Source organism: Mytilus edulis, chromosome 14 (genome assembly GCF_963676685.1).
Source record: "Mytilus edulis chromosome 14, xbMytEdul2.2, whole genome shotgun sequence".
In the NCBI taxonomy this organism is placed as follows: domain Eukaryota; kingdom Metazoa; phylum Mollusca; class Bivalvia; order Mytilida; family Mytilidae; genus Mytilus; species Mytilus edulis.
In genome coordinates this window covers 55,875,437-55,892,913 of record NC_092357.1, presented here as the reverse complement: position 1 = coordinate 55,892,913, position 17,477 = coordinate 55,875,437, and the positions used below count along the sequence as shown (strand labels likewise).

General features: G+C 31.8%; 3 protein-coding genes across 3 annotated transcripts in view; 2 read left to right on the top strand and 1 right to left on the bottom strand.

The window, feature by feature from the left end:
- LOC139503551 (uncharacterized) overlaps positions 1–17,477 on the bottom strand; it is a 186,046-nt gene that overhangs the window by 80,971 nt on the left and 87,598 nt on the right. The window lies entirely within an intron of this gene.
- LOC139503727 (uncharacterized) lies at positions 2,191–8,105 on the top strand. Its single transcript, XM_071293573.1, has 2 exons — positions 2,191–2,438; positions 7,523–8,105. Exons 1-2 carry the CDS (start codon positions 2,213–2,215, stop codon positions 7,798–7,800), a joined length of 504 nt encoding a protein of 167 aa, XP_071149674.1. The 5' UTR covers positions 2,191–2,212; the 3' UTR covers positions 7,801–8,105.
- LOC139504317 (ankyrin-1-like) lies at positions 10,151–15,131 on the top strand. The gene is made up of 2 exons (XM_071294385.1): positions 10,151–10,314; positions 12,010–15,131. The coding sequence occupies exons 1-2, from the start codon at positions 10,275–10,277 to the stop codon at positions 15,129–15,131; spliced, it is 3,162 nt and encodes a 1,053-aa protein (XP_071150486.1). The 5' UTR covers positions 10,151–10,274.

Genomic DNA, 17,477 nt, shown 5'->3' with positions numbered 1-17,477 from the left:
TTTCTAAAAACTGATTTTCGGAAAGTACTGTTTTTTTAAAATCCTAAAAAATAAAGATTTTGATTTCAATGTTGTTTTACATAACACAGTCATTAAGTGCTTTTTCAAATTTCATCTCTGTTAAAAACAAAAAAGGATTAATAGAAAATTCACTCTTAAGCAAATACTAATACTAGGTCGACCAAATAATAAAACTTTGTTTTTAAGGAAATTGGTATGATAGAAAAGAATGTGTCTATTGAGTGTTTTAACTTGTCTATACTATATTTACAGCTTGTTGTTGTGCTATGCGTTGTTCAAAACGTTATTTTAACGACATAGAGTATTGTACAATACAATTCAAATTCATTCAAACCAGAATTCTACATAAATATAAAAAAAGAAGATGTGGTATGATTGCCAATGAGACAACTATCCACAAAAGACCAAAATGACACAGACATTAACAACTATAGGTCACCGTACGGACTTCAACAATGGGCAAAGCCCATACAGCATCTTCAGCTATAAAGGGCTCGATAAGACAATGTTAAACAATTCAAACGAGAAAACTAACGGCCTTATTCATGTTAAAAAAATGAACGAAAAACAAATATGAAACACATAAACAAACGACAAACACTGAATTTACATGCTCCTGACTTTTGAGAGGCACATACATAAATAATGTGGCGGGGTTAAACATGTTAACGATATCCCAACCCTCCCCATACCTGGGACAGTGGTATAAACTTTGTTTAAATGTGTCAGTATAATCATAAAGGTAGATCTTAATTACTTTTTGGTTTTGTTTTCTTCACATTATTGTAATATGTTTTGAGTATTCATTTGAATATTCTGTAAAAATTACAGAGTCTTTATCTTTCTTAAACATTGAGATTTAATATTTGAATTATGTAAATTAAAGTACATGGTAGAAACTTTATATATGGGCGTTTTTAAATAAAAATGAGAATTCTCGTCCTACCCATTTTTACTCGTATTACAATCGGGCGCCCGAATGTAATACGAGTGAAAATGGGTAGGACGAGAATTCTCATTTTTATTGTATATGATTTGTACGAGTGTGTTAACATGTACATTTTTTATAATCAACACATTGTTTGGAACTTCATTTAACAATGAAAATACGTATTATTTTCATCCAGTAAAAATACTGGAGAACAAGTCCCGAAAAGTTGTTGGTTTGGCATTTCATCAAGTCCTGATATCACATAAAGATATGTATCAGATTATTGGAGAACAGAATTTACCAACAACATATATTAATAATTTATGTGTTGTTCTTTTAATTCTGCTTCAAACTATTTAGAATGAATCATGTGATTGATTTAATAAGATAGAACACTGTCAGCTTATACATAGTTTATCGATAGAAACTTTTCAGGTGTTTTTCTTTCAGTAGTTAAAGAATGGGTTTTAAATAAGCAGATATTCTGCAAACTAAGTATAACTTTATGATAACCTATTCTTTAAATCATTTTACTACCTGAAATATAAATATGAAAATATTAAATCCTTTTTGTTTCCGCTTAAGGTAATCCTTTATACAACGACATTCCATTAATACCTTATACGGCGTTCGTTTAATTCTATGTAAAAAGATGTCAAGCAAATCATGGTTATTGATACAATTGAATAGAACACGGCCGACATATCTTTTATTTATAGAACCATGTAATGATTATGTTATTCAGTCGTTAAAGAAGTGGATTCTGTTTAGCACAAACTATGTAAGTATGTCTTTAGGTTATTTAAATTCCATTTATGTATACGTACATTTTAGAACACCACACCAATGTGTGGCCTGAAAGAAAACTTTGCATTAAACATCTAGGCATAGATCTTTAGATTTATTTTCAAAATTGTTCAAATAAATAAATTTTTTGATCTACCAGTAACCTTATGGATTTAATTTTTAAATGTTTATCAATAAAAACAAATCTAAAAATCAAATCCATAAGAACCTTTTTTTATGTTTCCCAATTAGAGTGTTTCATATTAAACAATTATATTGTACCATCAAATATTAGCGACAGTTGAATGTGTAACAAATCAACTAATGCAAAGTAGGTTACAAAAAATAAATTCTGGTTCACAAAGGAAAGCGAAAATCTTATAATAAATGATTTCGTTCATTGTTGGAAAAATTGTAATTATGATATGATATTCTGATACTTACAGACACACAGAAGATTTTAGCAGATTTAAAATGCCAAAGATAGCAGTGTTATTACCGGAAGAAACCAACTATTTGCGAATAGCAAATCTTATGCTTAGAGTTGCTCCACCTGCAGTCAGAGTGCAATTTAATAATGAGTTCCACCCGGATAAGTTACAAGGGACACTTAAGGAACAGCGATTTAAGATCTTAGAGTCATTAAAAGGAAAACGTATCATCAATAAACCTCAGTGGGATAAGTTGTTTCCTAAAACAGGTAGATAGCAACATGTTTGTTTTTTTGGGCAGAAATGTGGGATTTTCTAATCAATCACAACATTTTATATCTTATTACTAAGTATATAATGCGGATTTTACATTAACGTTAAAATGGTTTTTGTTTTTGTTCAATTATCCAATGTTGTTACTCATTTGGTAAAATAAACACATCTAGCAAATAGTAATATTGTAAACCTTGATGGGTGTGTATAAAAGTGGGACAGTCAAACTCAATAATCGAAAATAAACTGACAACGCTTTCGCTAAAAATTAAAAGGCAAACAGACAAATAATAGTCCACAAAACATAGAAAACTAAAGACTAAGCAACCCGAACCCCACTAAAAACTGGGCACATTTGTAAATGTAGCGATTTAGCATTGGAATAAGAAGTGTAAAGCGTAGAAACATCAAACGTCTTGATATCGCTACCATGTTATGTGATTGAATATATGCAGTAGTTCTGTAGAAGTGTCAGGGCTAAATCAACTATCGTAAGATATTTAGAACACAACTGGTAAACGTTTACGGCATATATATTATCAATGTTTAGGATACGTCCCGTACGGACATCAACCCTAATTTTAAAAAGTAGAACGTGATATCCTAACTCCCGCGGTATTTTAAACATTCTTTGGCCCACAAAAGGAAATTATAAAATTTTATTACAATAAAATTGAAAATGAATTAAAATTACTGTCTCTCAAATTCAAAACTCAAACTTATTAGCTTTAGCACTGTCACTTATCGAAAACTCCTTATCTTCTAATTAAATCACAAGGAGTATTTCTCACACAGATACCAGTGAGTCTCCATTTTCTCTGGCTATTCTGACTGCTTCTCGGTTTGGCAATATCCGCCTTGTTGTCACACTTGATTGCCTCTCGTTTTGATCTTGTTTTGATGTCCGTACAAAATTTAAGAGGTCATAACTCTCGACGAACGAAAGTGCTTTAGTTCCAGTTTTGATTCGAATGATAGCAGAAGGAACTAAGTAATCGTTTTCTTGTGTTAGGTTTTCCAATAATTTCCAGTTTTACACATTATACTTCGGTTTTCATCATGAATCTGAACAATATTGCATATTCTGATTATCGTAAAATTGTTTCCCGTTTTCTTGTGCACTCCACGTCAAATATTCGGTTACCCATCGGTTCCATAATTGTTGGATAAAACATTTTCTGTTTATACATGCCTTTTGAACATGTCATTTTCACGAGTATCCATGTACGGTAATGTATTGATCTGACGTCAATAAACAATATGAGCTGAGGTAAGTGCATGATTCAAGATCCTCCGGGTCTAAAGAAACATACGTGAATGGTCGATCATTCAAGGTGGATTATATCTATGTAACGATTGTCTAAAGAGTCTGTAAATTTACAAGAGATCTTCCAAGTATTTTTTTCAATTTCGTTTTCGTCATTCCAATGAGCCGCCCCTACTATCCTTTAAATCATAGGCATGTTAAGGGGAGAAAAGACTAGTCGATTTCAGGTGCTGATAATGTCTATGCTAACTTTTTTTGAATTGCAAAGTTGTTTAATGTTTTCTTTTGTAACAATGTTCGTCTATTCCGACAACCCTGATCTTTTTTTCACAAAAGAGTCAATTTTAAAAAGTCCTGAAGAAATAAAATTTACTATAAAAACAATAAATAAAAATGTTTTGATCAATATCTCGATTTATATATATATATATTGATATGTCTAAAAAAAAATGTAACATCCCCCCTCCACCCCAACCCCGATAAAAGACAAATATGCGGATTTTACGTATTTGATTACAAAATAGGGAAAATCCAGAGAAAGATATTTCAATGCAAAACAAAGTTATTTGTTGATGTTGTAATTTATACAACTTCCTTTTCAAAAATGAAATTGGTCAGTGTGTCCTTTATACCAAAAAAAAATAAAATGTGGAACATCACTAAATTGTACCTACACATTGTACATAACTGCATAATTACGCAGTTTTTTTTAGAGTTAGTTTGGCTCCATCGGTAGCACAGAGAATTGTAAATATTCGATTGCTTTTTAAGAAGGGTTTCAAATCTCACGCGTAATTGTTTTCTTCGTTTTTTGTGAAAAATATTCAATTGTTATGTTAAGTTTCTATCATATTTTTTTTCGGATGTTTATTCAATTTATAGAATCATTATTGATCATTTTGACTATATATCTTTCAAATAGAAAGAATAATGTGTTGCTTATTGTGTGTGTTGCTACTACTATCCATACTCTTGACTTACTTCCTATTCCCGTGTTTACATTTATTATATATAATTATATGCAAGAGTCATTGGCGTCAAACTGAAGGAGGTGCTCGTACATAACAAATAACACGCCTAAGAGAATTAATTGTAAAGTAATTAAGGCCAAACGTTGCGTTTGCGATTTACACATAACAAAAATAAGTCATATCAGAAAACTGTCTAAACCTTGAACAAATACATCTTTGAAAATGGTATTAAATGTAACAAATGCAAACAGCAATTTTATCGCCAATTCACCAATTGTGTAGACACTAGTCCTGACACTGTTACCACCGTCCCTGCATTGGTAGATCTACATAAGCCTTCAGAAAATAAATCAACACCACAGAAGTAATCAATTACACTACCAGTCGTGACTAGGCAAAACGTCAAGAAAATGTACATCTGTATCACGACAAAGGGTCGATTTGGTAAAATGCCAGAAAAGGCCAGATTACATGTGTGTGTACCACAAGGTGTTATAGTACCAACTGATGTAAGATGTTGCCCGGTTCATAACATGTTTAAACTTTAAAAACCGAGATAGAGATGTATAGATATATCAAGATAGAGGAAAACTTCCACTTAAATGCGTCCGATATTATTTATTTTCTTGATATTGAAACAAAGATCGATCTTCAATCATATTAGCTGATCTATATTAGATAATTAGATTATTAAATGTGTTTTGTATTTGCATTTAACCCCCGTTTACTATATTTTTAGTTTAGAGTTAAACAAACAAAGCAATACAATACATGTGCGCTACAAATCAACTTCAAATATTAACACGCTATCTGAAGCAACATGTTTTAATACAAAAATAATTTCGAAACACTATTAGTTGATAATTCATATTTGAATGCTCCTTATGCCCGTTAATAAACAAAATCAATGTTGGTTACAATAAACCAAAAATTTCAATAGGCTTGGCCTTGTTTATTTTAAGGAATATCTTGGTAATGTATGAAAATTGATAATGTGGCGTATTTTCATGTACTATAATTAGCATACATCGGACTATTTAAAAACACGATTAACCTACTTAATCAAATAAAAAAAAATATGGGGAAAATGGCCTACCTCTTTATAACGACTGAAAGATGTATCTCTCTCGTAGAAGCTCAAGTGAATAAACATTTGTAGACTTTATGTATGACATTATCGTTATCCGTTTCTTGTAATGCGCATGTGAAATCTCTCCCTGTAGCTGCAAAAGGGTCATATTCTTGTAGACGAATTTGAGGTAACGCCGTGGGATATCCAAGAACGGAAAGTTTATATGGACTACTATTTTATTCAAATGTCACAATATAGGGCTGTGCAGCATATTTTCAACACTAATATGCCCTGAACTTATAAGAGTTTAAACTTATACTGAAATTCTAGAGTACCCTTACCTTCTTTTTTGGACCTCCTCAGAATTAGAAATTAGGCGCATCCATTTTTTTCTTTAGTGGAACCAGTTCGTTAACAAACTAACAAATGTAACATATCAATGAATATTATATATCTCCCCAAAAGAGGCTTGGTTTGAGAAACAGCTGTATTTACATAGTGCAACCTTGATAAATGTTGTGATCGTTATGTTATATAGAAGGAAATTGTGTGGACTCTGATAAGGGTTTATACTGAATTATTCATTCTCATATGATGTTACTGTCGTCAAGAAATAATCTTAATTGTTTGATTCTCTGTAAACTGTTTCGTGTTTTACTGTTATACACCACAGCGTGATATTGCGTAGTAAAAGCCGTCTCCTGAAAATTTCGAATTGATACCTCAACAGATTTTGATAGTTCACTTGATTTTAATGTTCTAGTGTCCTTAAAATCTTTTTAATTTCCAACTTTATGGTCTGTGTTCTCTTGCTAAGTGTTTTCAAAAGGTTTCGCTAGGTAACTTTTACATATTAATCGGTACCAGTAATATCCCATATGACGTCAACCCTAGATACAAAAGGTTAAACAAGCCGTCGTTACTCCTGCTGTCTCCTCACCAAGAATAATAACTAAAATGAGGCTGTCAGATTGATAACAAACCGGATTTTCCTTTATAGGTCGTATACTGAATAGTTGAGTAAGTATGGACACAACATTTAAGCTTAAAACACCTCTGAATTTGAATTTTGATTGAAGATTTGACACAGGATTGGTTTGTGACCCAAAATGAATGTTGTCAAAGAACTGATAAATTTGAAATTTAAATTTACCTATTATGGTCCAATATCCAAAATATAAGTTTATTGTAAGAATTATTAAATGAAATCCAAAAACTATTTTTTTTTATGAAATACTCATTTTTATTCAAAGGAAAATAATTCAAAATTCATATAATATCTCAAATTCATATAATTACTCAAATTTATTTAATAACAAAAACTAATGATGACTACATTCTATCAAATAAGATAATGACTTTTAATAAAATTTTAAAAAAAAATTATTCTAAGACCCTTTGGACCTCAATTTTGTATTATTTTTATTAATAATTAAAATAAATACAGGTTTAGTTGCGTCATTTATATAACCCTATATATTTTCAATTTATGTTGAAATCCAACAGTCTAATTTTTGTCTCCTATTTGAACCAACTTGAAAACTGGGCTCGAAATAAGTTTTCACAGAATAGCAAACAAACCTTCCACACAATTCGTCACGCAATTTACCAAAGAAAAGAAAATAAATCCATAATTTAATTTATCATTAGCACAATGTCTTTTTAAAATCTATAAAACTTAGTTGTGAAAATATCAGAAAATAAAGAATTCAAAACACAAAATTTAAAAATAAAACAAGCTATATTAAAATCGTAAATTTATCTTTACAGATGAAGTCTCTTCAAATTCCTTTGATTTGATGTTGATGATATGCCTGATACGACACCTGATACCAGTTGATGTAGGAGATTTCTTTCCAGTCGATCCAAAGAATATAAGTTTAGGGGCGGATTTATCAAGGTTGAAATATTATAGAAATCAAGTAGCTCACAGTGAAGCTGGTGTTTTAACAGATAAAACTTTTGAGAACTACTGGAATGATATTACTCAGGTAGTCAATGTTGTCAAAAGTGTTAAATATAATTTTGAAATGGGTTCTCCTCATTAAATGTAAAAATGAATCACTTGCCCAATAGCCGGTTCAATTTTCATTTCCTGTAAATGTACTACATACATAATATTAAGTTGATTGAAACACTAAAACATCCCATGAATAGATTGCTCAGTCGTTTTTGGCACAACTTTATTTTCGAAAATTTGGTTTTGATATTCTTTCAACCTCGAATTCGATTTTGCCTGCAAGTGTCAGTGATGACTCTTCTGCATTTAGAAAAGTTAATTACTTTGAATTATCAAAACCTACTTATTTTCTAAACAAGAAAATGCCTATACCAACTTAGGAATATAACAGTTGTTTACATTGGTTTTAGCTTTTTATTTTGCCATTTTATTAGGGACTTTCCATTTTAAATTTTAAGTCCAATATTTTTGTTAGTTTACTTTTTAATTAATCAAATTGGGTTATTTAATTTGCCAAAACAATCGATCTTAATTTATAAGTTCTAATTTTTAGAAAGTAGAGAATGCTAGTAATTAATTTCTTAGTTATTCATTAAATTTCTGTTTTTGAAATCAATATTAGGAATTACAATTAAGGTTTAATTTATGTTTACGTAATTCTAAGTAACTTCTTTAATTATTTGACATGAATATCAATTATATAGTCATTTTTAAAATTTGCTGTTAAAAAACTTTGAATTTTTCGAAAAACTAAGGATTTTCTTTTCCAAGACATAGATTACCTAAGCTATATTTGGAACTTTGGGTCCCCAATGCTCTTCAACTTTTTACTTGTTTGGCTTTAAAATTATTTCGATGTGAGCTTCACTGATGAATCTTATGAAGACGAAACGCGCGTCTGGATGGCGTATTTAACTATTATTAGTGTCAAGTAATATTGCTTGCCATTATATGTAAAGTTTCTATCGATTCTCTATAAAATCTTAGTGATCCAGGTTATAAAAGTAGTAAATGGAAATAATGTTTGAATATTTATTTATTTGATATAAGTATCTATAAGTTATAAAGAAAGGCAACAGTGGTATACCGCTGTTCAAAACGATAAGAAGCATTTGAAAATTGGAGGCAAATGACAATATTTTTTTTTTTAACATTCAAGTGTAAATTATCCATAAACAGTCTTGCAACTAAGCCCGAGAAATCACATCAAAATGATGTTAGGCTTATCATCTGCACCACTTAAAACAAACACCATAATTACAAATTAAACTGTCACTCCAATTAAAATTTGTTAGATGACAGGAAGCACATGTTATTTTATTCTGATCCACAAGTGGTAATTGTTGCATAAATGGATTAATAGTAAATACACAGCACTGCCTCCGCCTTTTTTGAGAGGTTTTATATAAAAATGACCATCCTTTTTATAACATACTATATAAAAATGCATTTACGTTTGATAACTATATATTGATTTGGGGTATGTATGATCTTCATTTCATATATAAATATGCTATTCAGAATCTATTAAACTATAAATAGTCAATGTTATTATACTAAATTAAACTAATAAATGAATTTATATGAAAGTTCACCTTCAAAATAAGTTCCAAATGCCTCCCCCCTTTTTTCATGGGAAAATATTGGTTAGTTATTTAAGGGGTCACTGATGACTAGAGCGGCCCCTATTAGGTCAATCAGCCCCCCCCCCCCTTTACAAAAAGTTCTGAATCTGCTCCTGACTATTGATGCTGAACGTTATGTTACATGTATATTAAAATTTAGGCCAGAATGGCACACCTCTACCATAAAAATATTGAGGTATCATTTAGTATCAAAGGGATCTATCCCCTAGATGAGAAAAGACCTAATTGTTCTTCTTATATTCTTTTCTTTTTTTTTTCCTTCTTAATATCTTTTGACAATCTATCAATACATGCAATAAGAGGGTGTGGTTGAGCTCTCACAGTATTTTAGTAACAACAAATTAATGAATATGTAATGAACTTAATTAAGCTGTTGAAATTTACCGAAATTTACCATCTTAAAGATTCAAAGCTTAAATATAACATATAAAACTATGAAAAATAATACATTATTCAAAACTCGTGCTTCTTCTTTTTAATATCTGATGAGGTAATGTGTAGATGTAAAACTAAATAAGAATATTTACTTTTTACTTTTGTAATTTCTCAAAATTTACAAGTTTTTGTTTTAAACATTTGTTTTATGTAATATCATCTGTCCCCTAATCAGAAGTGGATGACATATTTATATCGCTAATTAACCATTTTATAATTGAGAGAAGATATGAAATTTTCACTCTGAAGGGCTTAGTTGGAAGACTGTAAACTGAACCCCAAAACATCACCAAATGGTAACAGTGTCAATCTTTTATAAAAAAAATAATGCGTAATCTTAGTTTTCGTTATAATTATTTGCATTTTTTTCTCACAGGCGATTGTAAGACTGGGTGGGGTTGTTTTTCAACAACGGTGTGTCGACTTAAAAGTCAGTAGTCTGGATGACAGTGACAAGGAAATATTAGCAGAGATCAGAAGTATGTACAGAGAATATGATACAGTCCATAAAGGTTTGAGAGGTAGGAGGACAAACTTAGATAAAATGTTTAATAACAATTTCAATTTCTATCATTGTCATTTACTTTTTTTTTTTTTAAACTCATATGTGAAGCTAGAATTTTCCTCGATTAGGTTAACTGAATCTGCTACAGTTTTTATTTATTACTTTTGGTATTGATAAATTCAAATACTAGGTTTATAAAAAGGGACTCAACAGTTTTGGAAGGTCTTACACATATGAGTTATACACAGTTTCAATAAAGGTTTGCTATAATATGGGCACAAAATTCTAATATCAATATATTTAGGGCATCTGATACAATAACAGCAAATGACGTCGATTTATAAGGTCATAATTATAAATTAACTGTTTACAAAACTTTTTTTAACTCAGAGATAGGTAACCTTAGCTGTATTTTATTAAATTTATTAAATATACAAGATGCTGTATTTAGTACTATATGATAAAACAAATAACATCTTCATCGGCTTTACACACAGCTGTTTAGGAAAATTATTTCAATTGGATAACTACTGTAAAGAAAAGCAAAAAATGCCAGATAGTTTTTATGGACATCCTCTTTTTTATTCACCTTTTGTTTATGTTAAAAGAATTACATTATATAGATTGAGGTGAAAGATACCAAAGGAACACTCATTAGTTAATTGAAAAATGACAATGACATGACATTAAAAACGAACAAACGAACAAACGACAAACAGCAAACAACAAACAACAGAACGCTCAACACAACATGGAAAACTAACGACTGAGCAACGCGAGTCCTATCAAAAGCGGGGTGATTCTATGTGCTCTGGAAATGTCAGATTATGCTTCACATGTTGCACCCGTTGTGTTGCTCATTGAAATACAAAACCGGCGATATGTATCATCCATTATTCAATATTCACGAAAACAGAAACGATCAACCAACTCGAGATTATGTCTATGAACTTGGAAATCTTCCTTGTAAGCAGCAACCCTCTATCATGGAAATAATCATTGCAAATGCAAGCTCTGGAAAATTGTTTTTACTTGGAAATGCATTCTTTTTATGTAGCGTTCCTGGAATATTGCTGGAGTCACCACTTATCTAGAGAGAGCATAATATTTATAATGCGGAACGTAAGGTTGAAGGATGCTTGGTTCTACTCATTCTTCCTTAGAATCTCCTGTATGAAATCAGCTTCACATAAATATAGGATCATATTTGGTTCATTGGAATACCGATTGTTTGTTTAAAAACACTTCTCCAAACGTAACAAATATACTGTCAATCAAGAAATCAAGCATATTGATAGTGTCAGTTTAAAAAATTACATACTTGAATCAGAGTGATTTGTTAGCAAAGAAATTTGTACGATATAAGGGAACACATATACTGGAAGGTAGCTTTATAATACAATGACGCCTTCTTAGAAGATACACTATTGATATGTATAAAGACAAGTTGACGATTTAGGGAACACAAGTAATAAAGATTTAAACATATTCCACTCCTTAAATAGTTTATTCTGCACGATATCGGTTTGATTCTTATAGTGGTCTATGTCTATTTTTTACTATAATATTTTAGATCCGGGTGGACACTGGTAATGTTTTTCAAATAATTTTGCTCTTATGATAATGATTTATAATCTTAATTACATTTTAAGAATTTTGTCAAAATTTGAACTAAAATTATGAGTAATTCGAAACAAATAATCCATTGCAGAAACAAATGGAGAGGAAATAGAAGAATGGAAACAAGTTCCAGTAGCAGAAACTAGGGCTGTAAAACGTATAGCAGAACTTATTAAAACTGAAGGTATTGTGGTGGCCATAGGGTCATCGGGCTGTGGCAAATCTACTGCTATTCATCATGCAGCAGTACAGTTATATGACCTGAACGGCTATGACATAATACTGGTGTATGCTCCAGAAGAAATTCGACAATACTATAACTCTGAGTGTAAACAAGTATTTGTTATTGATGATTTATGTGGTAAATCTTCTATTGATATAAGTTTGGTTAATAGCTGGGAAAGATTGTCAAAATACATAAAGAAAATTTTGAAGCGTTCAGAAGTTAAAATTTTGTCTTCGTGTAGAAATTACATCTACCGAGATCGTTTATTTCAAAATCTTAACATTTTGGCGTCCTCTATTTGCGATTTAACATCAAGTTGCAGCTTAACACATGATGAAAGAATACAAATAGCTCATAATTATTTAAGTGCTAGTGATGTAAAATACTTAGAAAAATCAAACTTTCTTGACAAATTCGATTTCTTTCCTTTACTTTGCAAAATGTATCCAAACCAGACTTCTTACAATATTCAAAACTTTTTTTCTAATCCTCACGAGGTTATAAAAGACGACTTGACATTTCTTATGAACACCTTTGATCAGAAAACCATGGCTACCTTGATGCTTTTTATCGCTTACAACAATAGTTTTAACAAAAAGTTGTTGATGCAGACTTCAAGTATAGAACCTATTCTTATAATCATTTCAAGCTACTTCCGTTTACAAACGTTTTTTTCAATTCAAGTTGTTATGTCAGAATTAGATAATCTGACACAGTCGTATGTAAAAAGTAGCGGTAATTCTTATTGCATCAATCATGAAAGTATTTTTGATATTTTGATATTATTTTTTGGTGAATTCAAATTAGATCTAGTATTGAAAATTGCTCACACGTGTATCATACGAGATAGATTTATATTTAAGTCAGTGCCTAAAGAAATCTTAGAACACGATAACACTTTCGATCTTATTCAAATTCCAGAGGAACTAGAACAAACTTATTTTAATCGTTTGTTGAGAGATATAGAGAATGGTTTCATATCAAATGTTTTCTCAAATAAGCAATTAAAGTATGTCAATTTCCGCAGGAAACTTTTGTATTTCGCAGAAAGTGACAAGAGTATTAAAGACATTTTACTTCACCTGTCACAATATGAAATATATGATTTGTTAGTTCTGTCCATTGATCAAGGTTATTTTGACATAGTATCATTACTGTTAACAGTTGGTAAGAAACTCCAATGTATTATGTGTAGCAATCCCCCTGTGTATAGGGCTACAGTAAATGGATATGCCGATATAGTAAAATTATTATTAGATTATAATTTCAATCCTACGATCATAGGGGATGAAGGGAGACCCCTCGAAGTAGCTGTAAAAAAAGGCTTTGGTTTCATAGTGAAGTTGTTGTTAGATCATAACGCTATTTGCTATGTTCAAAATAGTATGACATATTATCTATTCATTGCCGCAAAGAAAGGATATATTGATATGGTTAAGTTGTTGTTAAAGTATTCGACTTCCACATGTCTCATGCATCATATTGTTGATCTTGGAATCCCACTCTGCATCGCCGCAAAGAAAGGACATATCAACATAGTGCAAGTGCTGTTAGAAAATAAAGCTTCTCCAAACTCAATGAATTCGTCTTCCGAAACACCACTTACCCTCGCAACAGCAAAAGGGCATATCGATATTGTTAAGATGTTGTTAGAGTATAAGGCTAACCCAGACATGGGTTATCATGATGTTCAATACGTAAGGCCACTCTTTATTGCCGTAAAGAACGGGGATGTTAGCATAGCAAAAGTGTTGTTAGACAACGGAGCATCTCAAGACTTCACGGATTCGCCTTCCAAAACCCCACTTAGCATTGCAACAGCAGAAAGACATATTGACATAGTTAGGTTGTTGTTAGAGCACATGACTAACATTTACCATAATGATGCCCTTGGATACCCCCTGTGCATCGCTTCAAAAAAAGGGTATATAAATATAGTAAAATTGTTGTTAGACAACAAAGCTTCTCCAAACTTCATGACCCGGTTTTTCAAAACTCCGCTTAGTTTTGCATCAGAAAAAAGATATATTTCTATAGTAAGGATGTTGTTAGAGCATGGGGCTAACTCAGACATCGGTTATTCAGCAGTTTTTGATCAGTACATGACCCAAGCAGATAATATTTATTCCTTTGGAACCTCACCAAATAATAAAAAACGTAACTTTCTCGGTCATCTTTCTCAATTTGCAACTTATCAAGAAGATGATTACGTAAGTCCGCTCTGTATTGCTGCAAAGAACAGTTATATTAACATAGAAAAAATGCTTTTAGACAATCAAGCATCTCTAGATTTCATGAATTCGCTTTACAAAACCCAAAATAGCATCGCAATAGAAAAAGGACATATTGCTAAAGTTATGATATTGTTAGAAGATAAGGCTAAACCAGACATCGGTTATTCTCACGAAGTGGGTAATTCATCAGTTTTGGATCAGTACATAACCCAAGAAGATACTATTTACACTTTTGGAACCTCATCAAATGACAAAAACCGCAACTTTCTAGGGCATTTTTCTCCGTTCGCAACTTATAAAGTAGTTAATTACGTAAGTCCGCTCTGTATTGCCGCAAAGAACGGTGATATTAACATCGCAAAAGTGTTGTTAGAACACGGAGCATCTCAAGACTGCATTGATTTGCCTGCCAAAACCCCACTTAGCATCGCCACAGCAGAAGGACATATTGACATAGTAAAGCTATTGTTAGAGCAAATGTCTAACATTTATCAAAGTGCTGACCTTGGTTATCCCATTTGCATCGCTTCAAATAAAGGGTATATAGATATAGTGAAATTGTTGTTGGACAACAATGCTTCAGCAAACTATATGACTTTGTCTTCAAAAACTCCTCTTAGCCTTGCAACAGCAAAAGGGTATAGTGGTATAGTCAAGATTTTGTTAGAGCATGGAGCTAACGAGGACATTGATTTCCCGAATAATGCAGATTTTTTTTCCGGCTTTGTTACTGTTATAAACACCACAAGATAATAATTAAACTTCTAAAACCTCATCAATATGCAAAACGAAAAATTTCAAGGAATCGTTTTGATTTTGCATCATTCGCAACTTTTCAAAATGTTGAGTAAGTAACCCTTTTTCTGTATTGCTGTTTAGAACGGTGATTTTAACTTAGCGAAATTATTCAATATCACCGCCCGGTATCTTTAAGACCACCAGGTACCCAATCTTTGGAACCCTCGGGGTACCGCCTGTAATTATGTATATAAGGGGATGCGAGAGATCAGAGGGAGAAGATAGATAGTTAGTTAGAAGAGTTTAAGAATAGTTAGAGAACTAGTAGACAGTAATATTGTGTTAGTGAGAATCCGGGTTCGTTCGCGCCCATTCACGTTCGCACCCACTCATGTTCGCCCCCTTTCACTTTCGCACCCTACATGTTCGCACCCAAAGTCCATTCGCACCCTACATGTTCGCGCCCAATTTTAATTGTTTTGTTCAGTAATCATGCAAGTTTTGGCAAGAGTATTCTTGTTGTCATTGTCTTAAAATAAAGTGAGACAGCATTTTTTTTTTTGTGTTGATGAATAAATTTTTAATCATGTTTTGGATAGTGTAAGCTGTTGTTAAAAGAAAATATAATCATTTCTATAAATAAAGTGGGATTCTGTCAACGTTTTATTTTCTGTTGAATAACTCTTAATAATGTTTTGGTTAGTGTATTGCTATAACTTTGTTTCATTGACTTGTTTCAAAACAACTAAGTGAGATTCTGACTACGTTTTTTTTTTTTTTTTGCCACGGTGTGTTGAATAAATTTCATCATGTTTTGGTTATAATAGTGTATTGCTATACATGTATTTTATTGTTTAATTGTTTCAGATCAAACTTACCAAGCTGTCAAAAACAATTATCTTTTGTGTTTTTCATTTAAAATCTTCAATGTTTTACTCATACCAAGCTATATATACATTCAATATTTACACCAAAGCAATTAAAAACAACAATCATGATTTCCAATTATTCAACTGGAATGTGAATTAAAATTGGGCGCGAACGTGTAGAGTGCGAACGGTCCTTGGGTGCGAACGTGCGAGGTGCGAACGTGTAGGGTGCGAAAGTGTATTGGGCGCGAACGGACCTGATACCTGTTAGTGAGATCAGGATTATTGTTCAACTGTTTTATTATGTTAAACTGTCTGTCTGATATCATATATTTAACATATTACATTGTAATTTTAATTGAGACTTTGTGTTATGATTTTTTGTGGCAATTGAACATGGATTTTACGTAATTTACGCTACCTAAAAATAACACATCAACATACAAGAATCCATAAAAAAACCGACAACACTACTGTAGACCTATTGCATATAGTATTAGAAAAAAAGACCAAAACTCAAAAACTAAACTTTGACCACTGAATCATGAAAATGAGGTCAATGTCAGATGGCACCTGCCAGTTGGACATGTACACCTTACAATCCTTCCATAAACCAAAATGATCAAATATACTAGATCTATTGCTTATAGTATCTGAGATTTGGACTTGACCACCAAAAACTTAACCTTGTTCATTTATCCGTGAAATGAGGTCGAGGTCAAATGAAAACTGTTTGGTGGCATGCGGACTTCATAAGGTATGCACATACCAAATATAGTGATCCTATTACTCATAATAAGAGAGTAATAAAAAGTACAAAAAAAACTTGGTTTTTTTTCAGTAGTCACTGAACCATGAAAATGAGGTCTAGGACGATGGTCATGTGGCAGGTGGAAACTTCGTAACATAAGGCATCTATATACAAATAAACTCATCATAGATACCAGGACTAAATTTAGTATATACGCCAAACGCGCGTTTCGTCTACAAAAGACTCATCAGTGACGCTCAAATCCAAAAAAGTTAAAAGGGCCAAATAAAGTATGAAGTTGAAGTGTGAAGCATCCGGTCTTCCACTTTCTAATATATAAAGCTTTTTTAAGAAGTTAGCTAATGTAGTCGCCACATCACTATCCCTATGTTCAGCTTTCTGCAACAACAGCAGGCTAGACAAAAATCATTGTTGTGGTTGGGTTGATGTCATGATTTCTTGTTGGTTTTTTTTGTTGTGTTGATTGTGTGATTTCTTGTTTTGTTGTGATTGTGTTTATGTCATGATTTCTTGTTGTTGTTTTTTTTTTTGCTGTGTTGGTGTCACGATTATTTGTTTTGGTTTTATTGTGTTGTTGTTATGTGATTTCTTGTTTTGTTGCAGTTGTGTTATTGACATCTGATTTCTTCTTTTGTAGGGGTTGAGTAATTGTCATGTAGTCTCTTCTTTAGTTTGAATTCTTCCACTGTCACTATCGGGTTGTTGTCTAAAAACTGGTAA